We start from the raw sequence: 24,165 nt of genomic DNA, 5'->3' as shown, positions 1-24,165 counted from the left end.
ACTATACTAATTCGCCACTAATCCTTTATGGGTTCCGGAGTAGCATGCTACTCGCTGAAAAAGCACTTTGACGCCTCGTCAGCAGTAAAAAAAAGCGCTATATAAATGCATTTACAGTACAATACATGCGCCACCTATAGTCTTTTTTTTATATCTAATGGGATAGGCCATCCTAAAAATCACGCCTTCAAAACTACCCAGTGTAACAACCCCTTTCTTTGGCGAAAAGCCTGGGAGTAGTGGAGGCAGAGTTGGTAGTTGTCTCCCAATGGAACACCAACACTTAGACCTTGACCTACATGCTTCCCCTTATGAGTATCAAGACTGAGTCATAGCTAGGCTGCAAGCGTCCCTTTAAGTGTATTTGTACTGTGGCCTGAGTAGTGATTCAGAAGATGGATTGTCACATCAGATAGACAGTGGAAGTGAAAAGGGTTTTACTTCTCTGTATGTCATACTTGATGAAAGCAGAGTGGGGACTGGCTGATCTGTTAAATCCTGGAGGGAAAGGAGCATCTATGTTGATTTGTAGGGATGGAAACAATTTCAGAGTTCTCTCACAGGAACTGTCTGGAGCACTTGTTTGGTGGCACTATGAACGCTGACAAAAAGGCATACTGACAGTCTGAATGGTTTTGAGGCCAGGTAACATACTGTCTCATTTATATTGCAATGCTTTACGGATCTGTTATTTGTTCATAATAGGGTTTGCGTCTGACAACACGAGCTGGAGCTCTGAGGTTTTTGATATTTTAAACACAAGAAATGTTCATGCTGTCATGAAATGGTATAGTAATAATATAGAAAATATTTTTGTTTGCGAGAAGTATGCCATCTAGTGGAAGGTGTCACCGAGTATGGCTGTGCCTGCTTCACGATTCATCTGTTTATTCAATAGATATAGCTAATGGTTGTAGCATTCAGTACAGTATATTTTGGAGAGGTGCATGCCGTCAGGCAAGAGTTTCTCATTAAAAAGAAACACACGTATACTCTACAACAGTGATTCTTAACCTGTGGTCTGCAGACCCAATGGGAGTGAAACGCCAACTCGAGGAATGTCCTACTAATAATTGAAAAAGTAAATATTATGAGAAGATTAATAAAGTACATACACGGAAAAAGCTAAATTGAATGTTTTAAAACGTTTTGTAAATGTGAAGGAATTTGAAACTGGAATCAAATTAAGTTGGTATCCTCAACTTGAGTCAAAAGAGCAGTGCAAATATAGCACACAGAATCTAGTATGAACACATGGTGTTCTCATTTGAAGCAGCACTGCTATGTCTCCACAAAAAGACAGTATGCATTAGGTGCAAAAAACGATAAAGTAATATGCTAGTGACTTCCAGAAATAAGCTAGGCTTTCAGAAATAGAACTAAATTTTGAAAAGTGCGAACCTTCCCAATAAAATTTCAAGTTTGTCTTTTTTTGTCCATAAATTATGTGAAATATTTCATCATTTGTTTGATATAGTCTGGTTTCTTAATTTTTAGGTATTGTTTTGATTTTCAAATCGTAGAAATTGCTGAGGAGGTGGATGGTATTGTCCTCGGCTTCCCGTAGTGATTCAGTGTGGGTCCACATAAGTCAAAAGGTTAAGCACCGATACTCTACAATATTTCGCGCTAAAAGAAAATCACAATAATTTTACAATATACGGAGGAACTGCAGGGTCAATATATTTATTTACAAAATGGTGTATGCACATATGCCAGCAATACTTACAGTTATTGATAGAAGCAAAGTAATCGTACAAGTAAACTGTCCCTTGCTCTACAGACGATGGCTCACAAAAGCAGCGATTTTATAATTGACAACAATGGCAAAATCGGAGAGTCCAATCATCTTACAAAATCTAGTCAGAAGAGTGATCACAATCTACAGGGAGATTTGATGCTTCTCATCATTTAGGGTACGACTTTTAAACTTCAAGAGCCAATCGGAATTAGCTCCACCTTCAACAGAAAATTCAATTAAAACATTCCCTGACTAGACTGGAGTTCAAAATTGAACTATTTTAAGGGGTAAAGTTTTACGGAAAATATTGCCGCACTTCTTAATGGCGTGCCAACACGTTCAAGTTAGCAAGTTTTAGCACGAGGTTTGTAGGATTACATAAATTAAATATCAGTATGAGTATGTTATAAGTGCGAGAACACAAGTTGAACCGTTGTAAATGTTAGTGCAAACAAAAGTCTCAGCAGTCAGACTTGACATCCGGTGGGCAGCTGATCACCTCCCATTAGACAGCTGGACGCCTGCAATACGAGAAGCATGGGCACGACTGTATCATACAAAGAAGACTTTCTGATTGGTCCTCCCAGACTCTTAATTCCCATGACACTATTTTTTCATATCTGTGCTCACACACACACAACTGCACCACAGTGCTTTACCTGATAGTACATCTTAGAGTCCAATATTGCACGTTTCGTTTCATCCTAACACAGAATGTCTTTTGCTTCTAGTTTCTGGGCTATTCCTTAATTGAAGTTGCCTTTTTCCTTCAAACAACAGAATACTGGCTGCCATAGCGGAATTTAAGCTCTCAACACCCGGCACAATAGGGATGAGGAGAACGGCTCCACCCATACTTTCTGCCAGCTGAAGGGACTCCAAACTCAAACCCCGGGTCTCTCCACCAATGATGAGGGCGGCTGGATCCTGCGCCCAACAATCATGGTAACTCTGTACATTAAGCTCTGGGAGGGAGGCGTTGCCCAGCATCTCTTCATCCTCACTCTCATCGCTTTCATCACCAGAAGAGAAATAATCATCCTCATGGGCGCTCATTTTCTTTGGGTGGGTGGATACCCAGCCATAATCACTGGCCTTTCTAGAAAGGCTGTTCCCTTTGAGTCCGGTGCTATTGTTTAAATCCTGGTCGTTTACTCGCTTGTTATCCATGTTGTGCCTGGTGTTTGTGCTGCAGTTGTCTGCCACATAGACTCGAGTGTCTTCTGAAAGGTAGTTGCGAAGAACGTCCCACTCAAGACTGGTGATGACCGGTATGCGAAAATGAGCGCCCATACCGGCTCGGAGAACCTTGGGCTCCCATGCGTCAACACAACCTAGAATGAGGAAACAAAATGGATTTAGAAATGCAGCCAAACCCCGGACAATGCTTCTCTGTCATTCCATCATGTCACAAATCTTCTGGTAAGGAATACAAAAAAAAAAAAATAGCAAAAGGTTTTTATGGTGCCCGAAATCCACATACTGAATGAAATTAGTTTAAGTGCTTCATTGCAAGAAAAGGATTACCCAGGTTTATCTGTACAATCTTCTCTTCAATGGCACGATGATGGAAAGGAACAAAGGTCACAGAATTTTTTCCTTGAGTACACACGACGTACTTCTGGAAATTCAGGAGTAAGTTACACCTTATGAAGAACGCATCGCACTAGCTCATAAAAATCCTGGAAACTCAGGCCCGAAATGTAAGCCGGAAGCAAAAATCTGACGAAAAGTAAAGCTCAAATCTTGCTTGCTTAGCTAATTATCCCATGTTTACATTTGCTCGGCAGTGGGCACTGGTAACAACATAGGAAATACGTAAGCAATCTGGTAAAGCCCCCAAGGTCTCAATGCGACAATTTCACGACTCATACATATGACAACACACAACCATCTGACTCACTCAGACACCAGATCTGCTGTGGACTGTCCACACCATAGACTCATAAAAGGAGCTGCTGTTCCATACTAGTAAGATTATGAGGTACACGAACGTTAATTAATATTAACAATTAATCTATCCACATTGCTTTCTACTCCAGGAAAACCTCTCTTCAAAGCGCTCCTTCTATGGCGCTAGAAGGGCCCCACTTCTGCCGTCTCCCCCAACATGCAAGAAAAGGTAAGCTTACCCATCACCCTTACCTGGGAATCGCATGCAACAAAGTTCAAAGTTGCACTTGCTGAAATATTTCTGGCACAATACTTAAGTGAAAAGTACCACCAATTGCACTAATTCAAGGCACAAGGAAATAGTAGCTTCGAAAAGGGGATTTACATTTTAAAAAAGCACATGCGTCTTTTGCCGTGGCCCAATGTCTTACATTGCAATGTGTTGGGTAAACTAAACTTGGGAGGACCTTGTTCTTTCTTCCACTCAGTCTGTCACATGCTCATCAGGAAAACAATATATCAAAACTGGTTAATTTGCTTAAACAGATAACATGGAAATCAAGGCATGCCGTAACTTAGCATTATTAATTAAGACAGAACTAGAACTGGACCGTAAAAACATAGTTAAACTGCTACTGGAATTTTCCATCCATCAGGAGTCCACAGCAATAAGAGCCTGTTGTGGGAGAAATCATCTAGGGCAGTGGTCTTCAAATTGTGGGGATAAGTGCCTGGCAATTGCCAGGGTCCGTGCCCTGGGAGTGAGGCTGTACGAAGGAGGATGACATCTTTCTTAGTCACTAAAAAAATTATCTCTGAAAACCAATAGAATTTTGCCAATGTACCTGGGGAAAAACATTATTACAGGGAAAACATAACTGCAGTAAAACAGAGATCCTTATTAGCACTGAAAAAAACACATGAAACTTTATACGATATGGCCTATCTTGACACTGCTCTCACACTTCTAAACAGGTCAGAAACCCTATGATTGTTCATGGACACTTAATTATCCTTCTCCACTCATGTTATCCTTGTCACCAAGAACTTAGTTCTCTACCTCCGCCACATCCACGAGATACTCCTTCAACTATGACCTTAAACCAAATTGCTCTTGTCATTCTGTTGGCCTCCCACACAAACTACTGTTAAGTATATGGAGGTCTCCCATTTAAAACTTGAGGAAACTTCATTAACTACAAACCTTTGCAGTCCTACTCGTGTTTGGCTTGAAAGGTTCTGCCATAACCCTGAGGCATTAAAACCATTCCACTGGAACACCATCTAACATAGGATCAAAATGAAATCCTCATCTTACTACACAAAGCCTACGACAGTCCTGGGCTACAGATCCAAACTATTATTTCAAGTAACTGCCCGGAACACCCATGTTCAGCTCCTTGCGGCTGGCCTGAACGTACAGCGGTTTACCAAGTGTCCAATTTTTTAATATCGGTAACTCAACCCCTCATCCCTTCATGACACAGTTGGTCCTGACCTGTTCAAAGTACTTTACACCCTCATGGTCAAAAAGATAGCCAATCTTCTCACATCCAGCTTCCAGCCAGGTTATAAACTCCATTCCCTTTAATGTTGGGGTAAAGTCTGGGTTGCAGATGATAGGAGTAATAGGTGCTGGGATGGTGGAAAGCCCCCTCCTAAATTCCTAATCAGAACTGTGTCCCATGCCACCAATGTGGCTCTTATTACTGGTGAGAAGTACGGGAACTGCGCCATGTACTTCTTGGGAAGCCAAGGAGTCTTTAATATGTGCACCCAAGCAATCATATGGTCAATAAAGCACCAAAGCTTTCCGCTTTCTGTTCATTGCAACTTCTCAGTATAGTGTAGTTGAGTTGAGTAATAGTAGCTGAAAGTATCAAAGACTGAGACCCGCAGAAACAAATGAAGAGCTAGGATCATTACCTCTACGTCTCTCATCCTCGATCCAGTCATAACAATTAAGGTATATTCCACTGACCGGAAACAAAATAGGAAATGCTTTTAGGCTCCACCCACCCTCCTGCCTGGGGCCATAACAACGTAGCCAGCAGAAAGCACTTCATGTTTTGTTTCCAGTCGGTGGACATGAAGGGGAACGTTGTAAGGTAATTGCTGGGCTCTTAGCTGGAGGATGTCCTCTGGTTACCTCCTTTGCTAGGCTCTGGGGGTGCCTTTGGACCTTTGGGGGAGCAGCTGGTGTCGGGACGCATGGCCTCCTGGACTAGGTGAGTGGCTCCGGGTGCCTGGGTAGCTGGTCTTGTCGGGCCTCGGTTTCCTTCTCTTCCTTCTGGATAGTCGCATTCATTACTGTGAGGTATTATCACTGTTACGGAGGCGTCCTGTCCTGTTCCCGCCCAACTGGTTCTGTTGCAGGCTGGTGGACACCATCTGTGTGATTCATGTGAAGAGTACTTTGTGGTGTACCTCCAGTATGTGTCGGCACCTCCCGCAATGTTCTTTGGCACAGTGAGTGTATTGACGTCTGTTGAACTTTGGTCCCTGCAGGGTCGGCATGTACTGGCCTTCCTCGTTGAGACCCCTTCTCCAGTACGGCAAGAGCGAGGGGGGATGTGAGGGGGCGGTGGGAACCTCATCGGTGCCTAGCCAGGAGTTTGTGGTGTACCTCCAGTATGTGTCAGCACCTCCCGCGATGTTCTTTGGCACGGTGAGGTTATTGACGTCTGTTGAACTTTGGTCCCCGCTGGGTCGGCATGTACTGGCCTTCCTCGTGGAGTCCCTTTCTCCAGTATGGCGAGAGCGAGGGGGAATGTGAGAGGGAGAATGTGAGGGGGGGGGAGGGCAGTGGGGGGGTCTCATGGGTGCCTGGCCAGGAGCCTGCACGAGTCTCTCCTGGCTGGTTGCCTTCAGACACGCATGTGTTCAGCTTACCGGTGGGAGGAGGCTGTTTTGGGATTGTTCTGGCCTGGGTCTGTGTGGTAGTGGGAGCTCCTCCTCTTGTGGTGTGGCCTTCGGCAGCTGCATCCTATTCTTTTTTCTACTGCAGTGTGTTGTCCTAAGCCACGACCGCTTCATACCTCCCATTCCTTGCGTCGGCTGTCAGCTGGGTTGGGCTGCCTGTTGCGACGCGCACTATAACTGGTTTAGGGCAGATTGAAAAAGAAAAAAAAGAGGATTTGGTTCATGGTTCATTTGCATAAATAGGGGGAAATATTTCCTTGCATAGTAGACAAATGGTGTTTCCATGGTCACTTGCGTTTGTTTCACTATGGGGAAAAATCATCGGAAGCGCAGATATGTTTCTCCTGTTTCTTTTCCGTCTTCTCCAGGGGGTAAGTGTGGATTCCACCCCTCCTTTAAAGCGGACTAAATTGGGTAATGACACTTGTCTGAAAAAGCTGATTTTGGAGAGCTTGTCTGATATAAAATCCTCCAGGAAGACTGCTGGTGTGATCCTTGGTCGGGGACCTGACCTCTACTTCCAGCTCGGACTCTTCAGATGGTTCCTCGAGTAAGGTGGACCTTAAGGGGAAATATATTTCTAAGGATATGTTGCCAGACATTCTGTCCCATGTCAGTGATAACATGGGTTTCCCTGATGGGGAGGTTGCCAGCACATCCAGGGATACAGTGTTGCCCCAGTTTCGGAAGCAGGGTATGAAGGCTCTGCTTTTGAAGGAATTGAATGATCCTGGCCACATTATGATGCCTCGCTTCATGTCAAAGCTATGCCCCTTGCAGGACATGGAGGATACCATTCCTGAGTCGGTTCATGCGTACTCTATTGTAGACAGTCTGTTAGGGCGTCGTTCCATGGGTGACGATAATGTCCTCAAGGATGGTGTGGATAAGAAGATTGACTCTTCTTTGAAGAAGGCCTATGCGGGGTCGCATCTCGCCATCCGTTCTGGGGTGTATGGGTCTTATATCGCTCAGTCCGTGTTGTCAGACCTGGTTTGCCACCATGCAGGAAGGTGGTAGTTGCCTTGACGTCTATGAAGCATCAGGCTGAATTCCTTTCTAAAATTCCTTTTGACTCTGTTCATGCTGCGGCCATGTCTTGTGGTTTGTCCATTGCTGCCAGGGAGAACTTATAACTAAAAGGGATGGAACAATGATGCGGTTTAATGATCCATGGCATTGCGTTTGCCTTTTCCTGGTAATTGGCTTTTTGGAAAAGGCCTTGAGAAGTTACACAACGTGTTCAAAAAACTGAAACATTCCTTGTCCTTCTGGCATCAGCTACGCCGTAAGGAGTCGTTCTTTTCCAATGCGAAGTCTTTTCGACAACCTTCTCGCATGCAGCAGAAGTAGTTCAGGAACCAGAAGGGCACCGGGAAGGTTTTCCAACACAGGTTTCAGAAGAAGCCTCCTCCCAATGCAGGTTCTGGTAATCAGCGTCTCGGACTATGCCACCTCCCGGCTCGTTCCAGCTGGAGTGATGCCAGAGGTTGGTAGGAGGTTGCACCATTTCCTGGCGGCTTGGAATCTCTCAACGACGGAACAGTGGGTCCTGGATCTGCTGTAACGGGGTTACTGGATCGAGTTCATATCCCCTCGGCCTGCATCGGGCAGGGTGCAGTCTCAGATGCTGAAAGAAGTGTTGTGAAGCCCTGTTGGACAGGGTTCAAACCCTGTTTCAGAAGAAGGCGATTGCGCCTGTACCTTGATCAGAGTGGGGTCAGGGGACTTATTCGGTCATCTTCCTTGTGCCTAAGTTCACGGGTGGCTTTCAGATCGTGATTAATCTCCGACCTCTGAATAGGTTTGGCCAGAGGATTCCCTTCAAAATGGAGACCCTGCAGCGGGTGATAACGTTGATTCGGGCTGGCTGGGTGAGGTCTACCTTGGATCTTCAGGATTTGTACCTACATGTTCCTGTGGCCCTGGAGTTCCAGCGGTTTCTGAGGTTTTACCCGAAGGGTCGTCAATGGCAGTTTTGTGTCCACCCTTTCGGCCTGCGTTCATCTCCCAGGGTCTTCACCAAAGTAGTGGCTCTTCTTGTGACCAGTCTTTATCTCTTGGGAGGGTCTGTATTTCTCTACCTGGGTAACTGGCTTCGGCAGGCTGCTTCTGCCCTGGTCATGTCTCAGCATCTGCAGTTGACCATACATACGCTAGAAGACCACTGCATTCTCCTGAATTTTCGTAAGTGCCATCTTCTTCCTGCCACCCAGAGGTCCTTTATAGGGGCGGACTTCTATTCTGTTCTGGGCAAGGTGTTAGTCCCTGTATTCAGGATGCTGTGTTTACAGTTATTGTTTTTTTTAAACAGTTTTTATTAGAAACAGCAATAATGAAATGACATTGACATCTTTGGCAAATGGTTCATATGATAACAGCATTACATTTTCAGCCATCAACCCAGCAGAAGCCCAGCGGAGTACATTCTAGTAGCATCGTAACAATCTTTATGAGGGTTGCATCCACGTCTTCATGACAGGAAACCACATCGGTCTAACCCAATCTTGGTTGCCCTCGTTATGCGCCATAATCTACTCTTCCTCCCCCTCGAGCACGAAAAGTTTCTCCCTCCTCAATTCGACCATCGGAGAAACACATATCTCCCGCCTATATTTATTCCGCCGCCCCCATTTGTGATCCCATTTACGTGGACATCCTCTCCCTTTATACACTGTTTTTTCAGCAATCATTCCATGGTCCATATCCCTTGCCTAATCTCTCACGTGTGGTATGGTGTATACGCCCTATTTCTGAGCAATGTTCCATTTTGCTATACTCCACCCCATAGTGACCCAAGATTGTTCGGCTTGTGTGAGGTCCGTTGCCCCCAGATATTGAGGAGACATAATGTGAGAGTTGGACGTATAGGTGTGTCACAAGTCCTAGTTAATGGTCTGGTCACGTCTGTCCAGTACTGTTGTATGTGGGGGCAGTCCCACAGGATATGCAAGTAGCAAGTTTAAGCCTCTAACCTTTTGCCATTAGCTTCAGATGGTAATACAATGGTAGTCAAGGAGGATATATAATAAAGCATACCCTGCACTGCTTCCGTCTGGGCGACCTCTAGGCCTTCATTGCCAAATACAATGCATAGAAACTTTGCTTCCGCAATCTGAATATAGATGCCAGCTAAGATATGCATATACAAGCTGTCACTTAGTCCTGCTGCAATATGCCCAACACTACAACCTCCCCAACAAAAACAAACCCAAACTTACCCCTAGCTCTGAGAACTCACCCCCCCTCCCTGCTTAACAGGACTAGAATCACCCGCCACCCCCAACATGCAGAGTGCCTGTCGCCCCCCCCTAAACAAACTCCAGGGAATGAGAGCTACCCCACTCCCCATCAATCCACAATGAATCAGAAGATGCTTCGCCCCCCAGCCCGATCCCCACCCCCAAAAACAGTGTATAATACAGAGGCCTGGTGCGGCCTCCAGCATTCCTCTTGTGGTGCCCATGCCCTAGGAATAATGCGACAGCGAATCTCTGAAGAAAAACAACAACAACTGTCTTACAGTTCAACATGCTGAGCGATCGTATCTACCAAAATCACAAGTAGGCATTCAAACGCTAAGACCATCCCCGGAACTAGAACCAGTCACATCACAAAGGCATCAGGATCCCCCCATCCCCACCCAAATCCAACCAACAGTGATCTTACGTGTCAGAAGCCGTGTCTCCGAGTCCACACGTAGAGGTGTTGGAGAGCCTCGAGGGGCCATGGTTTAGCCCATCTAGTCTTGCCAATCGCCAGATCAGCGCCCGCTTGAGTGTCCCTGGGAGTCCGAGTCAGATGTGGCGGAGATCGCCTCTGCTGGCGCCAGTCTGCGTGTTCATCTGCCGCCGAGAATCTTAGTCTTCTTCACAACCGTGTGCCAGCCTTCCAGCCAGTCCCAGGCCTCCTCGGGCGAGTGAAAAACCACGATTTCCCATTGGCTTCCACTCACAGCTTGGCGGGGAACATCATTGCATATTTAATTTCTTAGTCTCAGAGAACCCGTTTCACCTCCAGGAAGCTACGTTGCTGTTTCTGCACTCGCAACGTGAAGTCCGGAAAAAACATGATCTTGCTGTTCTCAAGCGTGAGTGGCGGGCCGCTCTCGCAATTTAAATAATTACATCACAGTCTTGAAAGTTAAATAGCCGAGCAAGGAGCGCTCTAGGGGGGCTCCCGGTTTTGGAAGGCCTCCCGGCACTTGGTGAGCTCTTTTGATCGTAAAACATTTGGAGAGTCCTCTGGGTTGTATTTGCTTGAGGACCAGTTCCTCAACAACAAGGTCCGCTGCCTGTCCCTCTGCGCGTTCCGGAACCCCAATAATGCGGATGTTGTTCCACCGCATTCTACCTTCATAATCGTCTAACTGTAGGGCTATCGCCTCGTGGGAAGAGCGCAGCTCGGTAACTTGTTTTTTGAGCAGGGCAGTGTCAGTGACCAGTTCCTTTGTGTGGTTCTCTACTGTGCCCACTCTCTCTGCTATTTTCTTCATGTCTTCTCAGATCAGTACTACATCCGTGGCCACTGTGTCGATTCACAATTCGAGGGAGGTCCTTTACGCCGTGATTGCCTCGAGGAGATATTTGTTCAAGGTTTCCTATGTGTCACCCGGTGTCATCGTCTCAGTTCGGTCTTAGGCTTGCTGCTTCTGCCATGCGACTTTCTCCACTTTGGTCTGGGTCGTCGTCCGGTTATTGCGTCTGGACGTCATTTCTTCTGTCACGTTGGCACCACTCGGAATCAGGGCGCTACTCCCCGCTGCCTGCAGTGAAGATTTTCACTCGGCCTGTGGGTTTTCGCGAAGAGCACCCTATATAGTTGAAGTTGAAGTTAAAAGTTCTTGATAGAACGCACTGTGACCAAGGCGGCTTCCTGGCGCTAAAGTTGAGGGCTGAGAAGAATTGAATTCTGCCAAGAAGGAAATCAGCAGGAGTACGCTTGGGAGAACAGGAAGGTCTTAAGGGCCTTGCGGAATTGTAAGTAGACTGGAATAGATCTAATGGACAGTGGGAGACTGTTCCAGAAGCGAGGGGCTAAACACAGAGAATCTAGTGCCTCCAGTTTTGGATCTACGGAAACGCAGAACATTGAGAAGAGCCCGATTGGAGGAGCGGAGGGCACGGTTGGGAGTGTAGGGACTGATGAGGGAATTAATGAAAGCCGGGGCAGTGCGGGCACGGGCCATGAAGGCCAGACAACCCATCTTGAAAAGGAATCTCTGGCAAATGGGGAGCCAGTGAAGGGATTTCAAAACAGGAGTGATGTGGAGGGACTTGTTAAGGTGAAGGATAAGACGGGCGGCCTGATTCTGGATAGCCTGAAGACGGCGTAGTTCATAGGCCGGAATGCCCACGTAGAAGCTATTCCCGTAATCAAGATGGGAAAGAATCTTTGCCAAAATAATAAGTTTACGAGCATCGGAAGAAAAGAAACGGGATACTTTCCGAATAATCCGGAGGGAAAGGAAACAGGAGGAGACAACTGAGCTAATCTGGGCATGCATGGAGAGGTCCAGACTGACTTTAATGCCCAAGGTCTTTGCAGAGGCCGCTGGTATGGGCGGGGGGCCAAAAGGCGGTAGACCAGGGGGAGGTGGTAGGGCAAGTCAGGACCAACTCAGTCTTGTCCAGGTTGAGTTTAAGTTGGTTGTGGTTCATCCACTCAGAGATGAAAGCTAGAGTAGAGTGGAATTTAGGTAGGGAGTCCAAAGGAGAGGAAAGTTCAAATACTAACTGGAGGTCGTCCGCATAATTATACACGGAGACCCCCATGTCAAGAAGAGAAAGAATAAGAGGGTGGATGTAAAGATTAAAAAGGAGAGGGGACAGGGAGGAACCTTGGGGGACCCCGCATGGAACCAAGCGGGCGGGGGCAATGAAACTAGAAAGATGGACCGCCTGAGTCCGTTCTTTAAGAAAAGAGGCGAGCCAAGAGAGGGCAGTGCCCCGAACGCCCGCTGCGCAGACACGGCCGAGAAGGATGGAGTGGTCGACCGTGTCAAACGCAGCGGACAAATCAAGGAGCACCAAGGCTTGGGGTAGGTTGGAATCAGCCTTGCTCTTTAGCTCGTCTAGAACGGACAGGACCACTGACTCAGAGTGGGCCGGGCGGAAACCCGCTTGGTGGGAGGCCAAAAGATGGTTGTCCTCAGTAAAAGTGGAGAGACAAGTTGTGATATAACTCTCCAAGATCTTCCCAAGGTATGGAAGAAGGGAAATGGGTCTGAAGTTGGACGGAAGGGAGGGGTCTAAGCCGGGCTTTTTTTAAATGGGGAAAACTATGGCCGATTTGAAGGATTTCGGGACTAGGCCTGAGGAGATAGAGGCATTAAGAAGGGAAAGGGGGGGAGGGATCAGGGCAGTGAGTGAAGAGCTCTCTCAGAATGTGAGCTGGAACACAGTCAGCCGGGGAGCCTGACTTCACTTTCTGGAGTAAAGCAAGAAAGGAGTCCAGAGAGATGGGGGGAAACTGGTCAAGAGAAGAAGAAGACGGAGGAAGAGCAGGGGAAAGAGGTGGCGAAGATACAGAAGGGATGTTAGATTTGATCTTCTCGATCTTCTCTAAAAAGAATTCGTTCAGGTACAAACAAAGAGCTTGGGAGGGGACGAGGTTCGGGTTGGCCCTGTCAGGAGCAACTAAGTTGCGAACTATGGAAAAAATCTCTTTGGGCTTATTGGCTGATGAGGTGATTTTCTCAGAAAAGTAAGTGGTTTTAGCTGAGAGGATAGCCCTCTTACAGTTAGCTAGAAGAGACTTGTATTTAGCTTGCAGGAGAGGACAGTAGTTGCACCTCCAATGGCGTTCAGTGCGCCTGAGGTCCAGTTTAAGAATTTTCAACTCGTCCGTAAACCACTTTTGGGCATCATGGGGACGGCAAGCCTTGACTTTCCTGAGGGGGGCAACCAGGTCACAAGAAGAGGACAGCCAATGATTCACGGCGTCTGCTTGAAGATCAAGGGAAAGGTTAAGAAGATCGGGGGGAGAGGAAGCGAGGGAAGCACCGAGAGAGTTGAGATCAACCCGATTCCAGTTGCGAGCCGAAATATTCTTAGGTAAGGGGAGTTTCTCTGGTGCTCCAAGCTCAATAGAGAAGGAGATCAGAAAATGATCAGACCAGGTGCATGGGAGGACAGTAGGGGAGAGGATAGTGTAGCTGGCTGACCATATTTGGTCTAAGATATGACCATGAACGTGAGTAGGGGAGTGGACGTGGGGGAGGAAGTTGAGGCACTGGAGAGTGGCCGAGAAATCCTTGGAGGGCTGGTCTTCCCTGGGGTCGTCCAGCCAATAATTAAAGTCTCCCCAAAAGGAGCACAGATTAATTATTGACCACAAGCGTAGCCAGGAGTTCCTGCAGAGCAGGCACAAAAGAGGGCATGTTCTGAGGGGGACGATACATAAGGACTATTGTGAGGGGGGCCAAAAGGTTAACTGTGCGGGCAACTAAAGAATCAACACCAAGTATAGGAGGGTGGGGAAGAGGCTGGAACTGAAAGTTGGAGCGAGTTATCGCCACGCCCCCACCAGCTTTACCGAAGGGCGTAGTAAGAGTCGGGGAGGGTGGACAATAGATTAGGGAGGGAATCGGCCGAGAACCAAGTCTCTGTGAGGAACAGAAAGTCAGGGGCGTTGGTGTCCAGTTAGTTAAAGAGCTCGAGCTGGTGCCTGCCGGCCGATCTAGTGTTTAGCAGGTAGGCAGTGGCCGTGATGGGGGGAGAAAGGGGAGGAGGGGGAGGAACGTGTAGCCTGGGAGTGAACAGCGTAGGTCCAGACGAGGGGGGCAAAGGGACAGAGATACCCAGGGCGTCCATGCGCTGAAGCAGGGAAGGGGCGATGGGCTGAGTCGCATTAAAAGAAAGCAATTGAGCTGAGGTATAAGTAAGAGCAGGAGCATGGAGCGTGGCCCCTGGTCCCGGCCGGTCGCAGACGGGCGCAGACGGGCATGCCTTCGGCACGCCCGCTGCGCTCGTCCGCTGCTCGCACGGGGAATGCACATAGCTATGGGGAGAGGGGGCGTGGCCTCACGGCCATGGGCGTGGCCTGTGGTCTCGTGGGGAATGGCGGCAAAAGATGTTTTCAACCCGCTGCAGCGCTAAGATCCGCCGCATGGGGGTAGCTGGCACGAATGGTTTCAGGGGGGAATTGCCCAAGTAGAAGAGAGCAGGGTGAGTAAAACAACTAATACAATTTACACGTTTAAAATATTCGAGCGTTTCTCCCGGCTTCCGCCTCAGGAGCAAGTTTTTTCTTTATTTTTGTCGCAGACAATGATAGTATATAACAGTTGCGCCGACAGCATCAACACAGCAACGACATTACGTCAAATAACATACTTCTGTGCACACGGCCCATCAGCCCACAACCCGAAGGCCGGGCGGCGGTAGCCAGGCCATGAACCTAGCAATGTAATTGCGCTGCAGGATATTCTGATCTGCTTTTATTTTTTATTTTTAAACAGGTTACCCCCCAACTCCCCAATGGAACCTCCCCCCCCCCCCCCAAAACTTCGGCATTCAGGACTAAGACATGTGTATACAGTTCGTTCACCTCATTATGGCACTCCTATCGGCAGATAGTACAGCAATCGTTACTTAGATTAGGAATGAAACCTCCAGATACCAAAACTCAATTCCTCCCAATTGTATCCAACACGTGCGTGTACGGCCAGGCACTCCCCCAACTCACTGCCCTCCCTCTCCCTCCCCGTCACCCTCATCCTCAGATCCTGTATCCCCAGGGGTGAACAACTCCGCACTGGTGCCATCTGAATCCTCGGCTGCCTCCCCCACCACTAGCATCATTCTCCACGCAAGCAGGTCGTCCTGTAGCTTTACATCTCTACGCACGGTTTGCATGAAGGTTTCCTCCGCCAGGGACCATTCCCCCACATCTCTAAGCCACTGCGACATCTCTGGGGCCCTCTGTCCCATCCATGTGATTGCCACCCTCCTCCTTGCCAGTACTAAAAGTAGTTGTAACATTTTGTAGGACAAATACATTTCTTGGGCTTGGGGACCAAGGCTAACAAACACTGAAGGGGGGTCAGCTCCATCCGGAGTTCAGTAACCTTGCGAATGTGCGCCACCACCAACTGCCAGAAGGGGTTAACTAACGGGCAGTCCCACACCGAAGGAAGGAGGCACCCGGCGCGCCACATCTAGGGCAGTCATCGCGCTTGTCCGGGGCGATACGCCTCAAGGCAACCGGTGTCACATATGTGCGGTGTAGAAAGTTAAAGTGTATCAGTTTGAACCGTGCATTGCACGACACCTTTCGGGTGAGGGTATCAATGCGTTTGCGCTGTGTCGGGTCCAAAACAATCCCCAGGTCAGCCTCCCAGGCCGCCCACGCCGGTGGGACGGAGTCCTGCCGCAAGGCTGAGTACAATAGGGTTATCAGCCTCTTGCCCCTACCACAGGAAAGGATAATATTGAGGGTATGGGACACAGGGGGCGCATCAGGGAATTGCGGCCAAGTATCCCGCGCCATTGCATGGAGGCCCCTGTAGTGTAGGAACTGCCCCTCACCGAGTCCGAACGTCTCCGTCGCCTGTTCGATAGATAGAAACGTGTCGTCCGGGTAGAGATCCGCCAATAACTCGCACCCACCCGCTTTCCAGTCATGGAATGGCATGTGTACCTCCATGTCCACCACTGGGGCCATGATCCATATCGGCAGCTCTCTGTGAAAGGGGGCCCTCCGTAGGACTTCTTCCACAACACGCTGCCAAATGGCTGCGGTGTGGCGCACTATGTACGGCAGAGCCGCATCCGCGCCCCTGCAGCGCATCAGGGCCATCTGTACCGTTCTCTCATCCGCACTCCCCGCCAGGAGCCGTAGTTCCCAGGTGTCCGCATCCGCGAACCACCTGGCTGCTGGCAACAGCTGAGCTGCATAGTAGTAAAGGTCAAATCTCGGCGCTTCCAACCCCCCTTCCTCCCAGCTCCGGACAACCGTGCGCAAGGCAACTCTGCTACGCCTGCCCGCCCAGAGTAAAGACGTAAGAAGTGTATCAAGAGTGCGGAATATCCGCGGGGGAAGTGGGCACAGTGAATTCTGCAACACATACAGCACTCGCGGCAGCATCACCATTTTCGCCACTGCCAGACGGCCCATCAGGGAGAGAGGCAATGTGTTCCAGAATTACACCGATTGTTGTAGGGAGTGCACCACCCTATCCGCATTGCGGGTCAGCAATTGTTCGTCTGACGACGCCACCTGTATCCCCAGATAGCGGAAGGCTTCCAGTTCCCACCGCAGTCCCAGGTGTGGCAAGTCTCGGCGCGCGTCCACATTACATCCCGCTAGCGGGAAGATCAGGGACTTCCCTGCATGGATACGCAGGCCCGAGGCTGCACCAAAACGGTCCAGCAGCCGCAGCAAAACCGGTAGTGCGTCTCGCGGAGATGTTAAATAAAACAGAGCATCATCTGCATACAAGGACACCGTGTGTACATTACTCCCCACTTTGATTCCCCATTGGGACATCGTGGTACGGACTTCCACCGCCAAAGGCTCAATCGCCAGGGCGAACAGGAGCGGCGAGAGGGGGCATCCCTGACGGGTGCCCCTCTCCAACGCCCAGCCTTCAGAGCGTGCGGCCCCAAGTTTGACTCTGGCTCGAGGCGCCCGGTACAATATCTGGATCCACTTGCGAAACACGGGCCCCAATCCCACCTGTTGAAGCACCTCTGACAGGTACCCCCAGCTAACCGTATCAAATGCCTTGGCCAAGTCTATCGAAACCAGGACCTGGGGATCCTCCCTACCGCGCACCTCATGTATGACATGGGTTAATCGCCGCAGATTCATCGCGGTGTTGAGTCCGGGGATAAACCCACACTGGTCCTGGTGAACCAACCGGGCCATGAACGGCGCCAACCGAGCGGCTAAGAGTTTGGTCAGGATCTTAACATCCGTGTTAATCATGGTTATAGGGCGGTATGCCGCGGGGTCGTAACCATCACCACCCGGCTTTAGAAGCATGCAGATCTCTCCCTGGTACATTGTGGGCGGAAGGGCTCCATCCTCCAGCGCCGTAAGGAAGACCTGGAGGAGGAGGGGGCCGAGGACGTCTCCGAACGTGTGGTAAAACTCAGAAGGAAACCCGTCTCCTCCTGGGGATTTCGCCTTCGGTAGGCCGGCCATAGCCGCCCGCACTTCATGGAGGGTCAAAGCCCCATCCAATTCTTCCGCTGCTTCTCTCGACAGGGCCGGAAGAGTCACTCCTCGGAGGTAAGGCTGATAGGATGTTTCCGTGACCAGCGGATCCGCCGTATACACCTGCTGGAGTTGGGATTTGAGACCACGCAGAATACCGGACTCCGAATGCACCATGACCCCATCAGGGCCCCTCAGGGCAACTATCCGAACCGGGGCTGTTTCTTTCTACAAAATCCAGGCCAATAATCGGCCGGATTTGTTCCCCTCCCTGTGGAGACGCTGTCTAAATTGACCTAGCGTGAATCTATCGAGGCGCGTAAGTATATCGTGTACTTGTTCCTGGGCTTCCCGCTCCAAGGCCAGTTCCGGTTCCCCAGGATTTGATGAGGCCTGGCGAGTCCGCAGGGCGTCCTCAGCGTCCCGCAGGTCGCGAGTCAGCTGTTGGCGGACCCCATAAGTAAGAGCCATACATTCACCCCGCACCACTGCCTTCAGAGCGTCCCATTTCGTCGACAGGGGCACATCGTCCCCCTCCCAGTTCAGTTCGACGTAATTAGTGAGTGTTGTCTGCACATGATCTCTACCCAGCGGGTCCGTAGGCATCCGCCAGGTGCGGGGCGACAAGGCTGGTCGACTACCCGCGTAGCGCACAACACCGGGGAGTGGTCAGACAGGAAGCGGGCCAGATGGGTGACCTTTAGGGAATACGACGCATCCATATTAGCGTCTAGGACCCTATCCAGCCTGCTATGGGTGTCGTGTGTAGGAGTGTAACAGGTGTACAGTTTGTGACGGGTGACCCTGACGCCACACATCTACCGCCCCCAAGTTCGCCATGACCTCGCGCAGTCTCGCCGGCATGCGAGGTTTCGTCCCCACTCAGGAAGGATGCCTATCCAGGACGGGGTCCAAGATACAGTTAAGGTCTCCGAACCACAGGAGAGGGCTGTCCACGTCCGACACTAAGACGTCCTGCATTTGTGAGTAGAAGGTCGCGTCGTCCACATTAGGCGCATATGTATTAAGTAGTGTAAGGTCCCTGCCATTCAACTTCACCCTCAGGAGCAGGTACCTGCCCTCAATGTCTGCCTCCGCATACTGTACCGCGAGGGGGACCCCGGGCGCTACCCAGATCAAGACCCCACGCGCATACGTCGAAAAGGAAGAGTGAAAGATCTGACCTCGCCACTTTTTAGCCAGCTTTTGCGCCCCCTCTTCATTCAGATGCGTTTCTTGCAAACATGCAATCGAAATGCCATACCTCCTAAGGAAGGACAGGACCCTATATCGTTTGGTACATGTGCCCAACCCACGCACGTTCCACGTTAAGAATTTGTATCCCATGTTTCCTGTAAGCGCCCAGCCGGGCCATGCAGTCTGCTGCCTATATGCCGCCTCCTAGGGGCCTGAACAGTGATACACATGATGCCTATACCAACATTCTTAAACATTTCCCCCCCTCGCCCCCCCAAAATTGCAACATTTGCATAACTCTCCCCCTCTCCCCCACCCACGAGCAGGATAGCGACAACAACCCAACCTGTCAACCCACCCTTCCCCTGCTGGTGCCAGGACGTACACAGCCTCCCCACACACCCCTCACAACACATCACACACCCACACAACTATGAACTGCACACACCCTCCCCCCAGCTCCCTGCATGACCCAATGCTCACATCGATGCGAACCCGGTCATCCCTCCCCCCCGTAGTCAGCAATGCGGGTGGAACAGCTCCCACTCACATCTCCCACCACTCGGAGTACAACCAACCCAGACACCAAGTACGAGGTACCGATCAGTGTTCAATCGTCCTCAACATCAAGGCTGGACCAGCAGAGATCTAAAGAGCTGCCGGGCCACATGGAGCCACTCAATAACAGCAATCGCACCGCAGAGTCAATGGAGGCAGGGCAAGGATCATTCCAAGTCTGGGCCCTGCAAGGCCGTCTCCGGGACCACCGGGGCCGCAGAATCCGCCTTCACCGGCATCTCCTGCAAAGTATCTGGTACCAAAATGTCATCAGGTGCGGCCGCCCCGTGCAAACTTATTCCATTCCTGTCAGGCGAGACTTCCATCAGGATGGCCCCATCCGGTCCCACCGTGGGCCGAGTCTCAGGAGGACCACGGGATCCAGAACGGCGATTTCTCCTGCCACGCCGTTGTTTTTGCGGCCTGGTCCCCCAGACATCTCGCGAGCCCCCTCTCTCACCCGGGGGCAGATCACCTCCTCTGATCTCGAGCCCCTCCCACACCTCCGCTGGCGTCTCAAAGAAGTGTGCCCGGCCCTGGGAGAGCACCTTGAGCTTAGCAGGGTATAAAAGCATATACTGTAGCTGCATGTCGCGCAGCTTCTGTTTGACCCCCAAGTAGGATTTTCTTTGCTCCTGCACCTGCTGGGTGTAGTAAATTGAGACACGACTGTTCTCAATCATATGGGGCCCCGACTCCCTCGCCGCCTTGAGGATGCAGTCACGGTCTTTATAGTTCAGGATTTTCGCGATGAGGGCTCTAGGGGCTTCCCCAGGTCGTGGGGGGGCACCAGGGCCCTGTGCGCCCGTTCCACAATAAAGACGCTGGACAATCCACTCGGACACAGCTGTTCACGGATCCAGGTCTCTAGGAATCGTTCAGGGTTCCCCGCCTCCAGCCGTTCCGGTACCCCCAGGACCCGTATGTTACTTCGGCGCGCCCTACCTTCTGCATCGTCGGCGCGCCTTTCCAGTGCTCGGGTAGTAGAGGTAAGTTGGGAGAGTGACTTCTGTAGGGACGCAACCTCCCCCTGTAGTTGAGTGATGTTGCCCTCCGCGTCCGAGACTTTATCCGCTACTTTGCGAAGGTCTGTCCTCAAAAGGTTCACATCCACGGACACCGTCTCAATTTGGCGCTCCAGGGCAGTGTGTGAACCCTGTATAGCCTTGAGAAGGTCCGCCCTGGACGGCTCCAGCGGCTCCCCATCCCCATCTCCAGCGCCCGTTTGGCGCGTGATCCTCTGGGGCTGCAGGCGAGGGGTAGTGTACTGCGTAATCGTGTTGGGTTGGGTAGCCTTAGGGCCACGTCCAGTCCGGCCCGCCATTTCAGGTGTTTTTTTAGGGGTCCGCACGGTGCTATCAGGAGGGTCCCCCAGAAGCCACCCAAGCAAGGCAGGGTATGCGACACCACAGCGCCGGAGGAAATTGGACAAGCAGTGTTCGGGTCAAGCAAACCAAGAGGCAATACAGCGTAGGGGCCGGTCCCGTCTGTTAAGCCCCACTGGAGGGCCAGTAGGCAGGGCCCCGGTAAGACCACGGTCGGCAGTGCAGGCCACAGATCAGGTTCCACCGGCGCGTAGGGTCGTGGGCTAAGCTGATAATCCACAGAACAGGGCAAAGCGGGGCACAGATGCACTCCTCTAACGGCAGCCACCGATCCCCAAGAGGCCGCTCGAGACCAGCCACAAAATGGCTGACAGTTTGGGGAGGGGCGCCGTTCGTCCTCAGGCCCAGCAACACCTCTCCGAGATGCCTCACCGGTAGCGGAGATCCCAATCCTCCTCAGGGCGCAGGATACAGACCGGCGGGAGGAGGTGCAGGTACGGCAAAAGCTCCGCAGTCGGACCCAGGCAGGCCCACAGCAGTCCAGGGCCCCACTCGCACCTTAGCGTCTCAAGGGGGGGGCCAGGGCAAATGGCATCCACATCCCCCACTCCCAAGTGTAGGCGCTCCGACGATCGGTCGTGCAGCAGTAGTCAAGAAGGGGGTGGTGGGGGCCCTCCGCTCTCCAGCCCAGCGAGGCCGCCCAAAATGGACGGCACCTTCTTCCCGCTCCCCTCCTCACCGCACACTAGGAGATTCCCGGGCCTCCGGTACTACAGTCCTCCGGTCCCGGGTCGGGGATCCTAAGGCAGGCCACCGGCGGACATCAGAGGGCGCACTCAGGCTGGGGTCTCCGCTCGCCTCTTTCGCCGTCCGGCCCAGTGTGCAGGCCCAAGCCGCGGCGCAGCGTGAGAGAGCACGCCGGCGCCGCCTCCAGGAACAGCCAGTCCGTCTCTCACAGCGGATTGCCGATCACGGGTCCATCCCACCAGGCACAGGAGTTCCGGCGGGATACTACTGCCCCTCCGACACGCTTTCCCGGGAACGGGAGGGTCCGGGCAGGATAATTAACAGGATTTAAGCGGTCTTCGGGACGGAGCTGACGTCCTGTCGGCCATGCTGCTTGGCCACGCCCCTCGCCTCAGGAGCAAGTTACCTCTACTGCGCACTAGGAGTCAGCGCGACTTATGTACTTGCGAAGTGAAGGGGGCGTGGCCTCACGGCCATGGGCGTGGCCTGTGGTCTTGTGGGGAATGGCGGCGAAAGATGTTTTCAACCCGCTGCAGCGCTAAGATCCGCTGCGCGGGGGTAGCTGGCACGAATGGTTTCGGGGGGAATTGCCCAAGTAGAAGAGAGCAGGGTGAGTAAACAACAAATACAATTTACAAGTTTAAAATATTCGAGCGTTTCTCCCGGCTTCCGCCTCAGGAGCAAGTAACCTCAGAGGGGTATATGACCAGATCTGTGACTTTGCAATTGCAACAGTGAAGACCATGCACACCAGTTTCTTAGCTGTGGACGGCCGGTGCAGGATCAGTTCCAGTCCTTCTCAGCAGACAGAACCACTACTTCGCCACTTCTCGTCTCGCCCCTCCCGTGTATCAAGCAAGTCGTGGAGGGAGACAGAAGTCTCATGAACCCCCAGGGCGACAGTGCCTCCTCAAGGTGTGTCGGGTGCAACGATGATCAAGCAGATCCACTAACTCTGAAGCAATCTGGAAGTAGAACGTCTTATCTTGCGGGGGTCAATCTTGCTGCCGACCACCCGGGGCCCTCCAGAAGCCCCCTCCAAGTCCAAATGGCCTGCTATGAACGGTGATCTACTGGTGCCTAATCCGGGTGTCAATAGTTCGTTCCCAGACCAGACGTTGTGCACACCGGGCGCTGCTGAGTCCGGAGGTCACCAAATTGCCCCTTCAAAACAGTAGGCCGTCAGTAGTGTGTCCCCTGGAGACCGTACTCAAGCGTCGGGCCGCTTTCAGCCAGCACCCACGAGCTGTCTCCGGCCCTCTCTTATTTGCACATTTATTAACAGCCTTTGCCCAGGTCGCAACGCTCCAGCAACGATCTGTAGTTTAATGGTCCCTACTCCGGGTCCCAACAGTCTGCTCTAGGATAGCGCTGCATGTATTTGGGGTGTTTAAATATGGGGCCCCCAGCACACCCTCCGCTCACGAGGCCACCCTCAGCACGTTCTCCGGCACATGTACTTGGGTCTCAGGGATGCTTCAGGCCCACGCACGCCAGCCGTCCCTGGCCCGCTCTTACATTTACAGCAGGGGCCGCCGCACCACACACTCGGCCCGTAACTTCCAGGGCCTCAGGGAGGGTCCCCAACAGTGCCGCAAGTCCTCAAGCTGAGCGTCGCGCAAAGAGTGGCCTCACCGACAAACTGGAGGAGCTCCACAGGGATAGGCCGCAGCAGCAGACTTGCGTGGTGCGCTCCAGGTGTGCCGCCGCACTCCTGACGGCGAAGTCGCCTGCGAGGATCCGGTCCGCAGATCACCTGCAAGGCGGCGGCGCCAAACGACCCCAAACTCTGTTGGTAGATCGCTGGGCACCACAGCGGTATTCCGATGTCACCAGGGCGAGAATCAGACCAGCTGGAGCCAAGGAATTGCAGATAATTTGGGAACGGCGCTCAGGAGCAAAGCTACCGAGTGGCCATTCCGGTCGGCGGCTAGCCACATCCCCTACAGTCATTGTTGAGGAATCTGTTGTCTCGGACTTCGGCCCCTTTGCTTCAATGGTTGGAGGTGCAGGGTCATACGGCTGCTTCAGTGTTCACTGTTCCTTGGGCCAGTGTAATGCTATTAAGAATGATATATTGGCCATTGACTCCATTTTGCATAACTGACTCCATTTTTTGTGCTGACTCCATCTTGTGTAACAGACTCAGTTTTCTGTGCTCGCACGTAGCTGTAAAGTGGGGAGGGGATGTTTTCGCTCTTCACTTGTTTTCGCTCCTCACCGATCAGACTGAACTGGAACATGTCAAATATTTTGGGACCCTATTTCTTTGTGAGTCTCTTCCTGTTCTTTCACTTTTGCTTCAAGCTCTTGCTGCTTTTTTTTGTCTTTATTGATCTTTGCTGCTAGGCAAATAATTGTTCCCCTAATAGACGCCTCTGGCAAAAAAGGGATGGGATTGCACACTCTTTGGGTTGTTTTATTTTCCTTAAAGCATAATGTAAGGGCTCGATCAACTTGCTCTTACCTATATTCGCTGTAAAGAAGGCCATTGTGTAACCATCAGCTTTTTATGTGTTATGACAGCGGTTCTTAACCCGTGGTCCGGGAACCCCTGGAGGACTGAGACACCTGCTCAGGGGGCACACGACAGCTTAAAAAATTAAATAATTTAACAGA

The 24,165-nt window shown here is 51.1% G+C and overlaps 1 protein-coding gene across 1 annotated transcript in view; it reads right to left on the bottom strand.

Moving 5' to 3' along the window:
- Nucleotides 1-1,667: 1,667 nt before the first annotated feature.
- Nucleotides 1,668-24,165, bottom strand: part of MRM3 (mitochondrial rRNA methyltransferase 3) — a 107,392-nt gene continuing 84,894 nt past the window's right edge. Inside the window, exon 4 of the mRNA XM_086954999.1 lies at nucleotides 1,668-3,075. Coding sequence (XP_086811125.1) covers nucleotides 2,441-3,075 — 635 coding nt within the window. The 3' untranslated portion in view covers nucleotides 1,668-2,440. The remainder of the gene's footprint in view (nucleotides 3,076-24,165) is intronic.

The sequence above is a fragment of the Lissotriton vulgaris genome, chromosome 2_1, assembly GCF_964263255.1.
Source record: "Lissotriton vulgaris chromosome 2_1, aLisVul1.2, whole genome shotgun sequence".
In the NCBI taxonomy this organism is placed as follows: Eukaryota; Metazoa; Chordata; class Amphibia; order Caudata; family Salamandridae; genus Lissotriton; species Lissotriton vulgaris.
The sequence above is the reverse complement of the archived record's forward strand: the minus strand, read 5'-3'. Positions and strand labels throughout refer to the sequence as shown.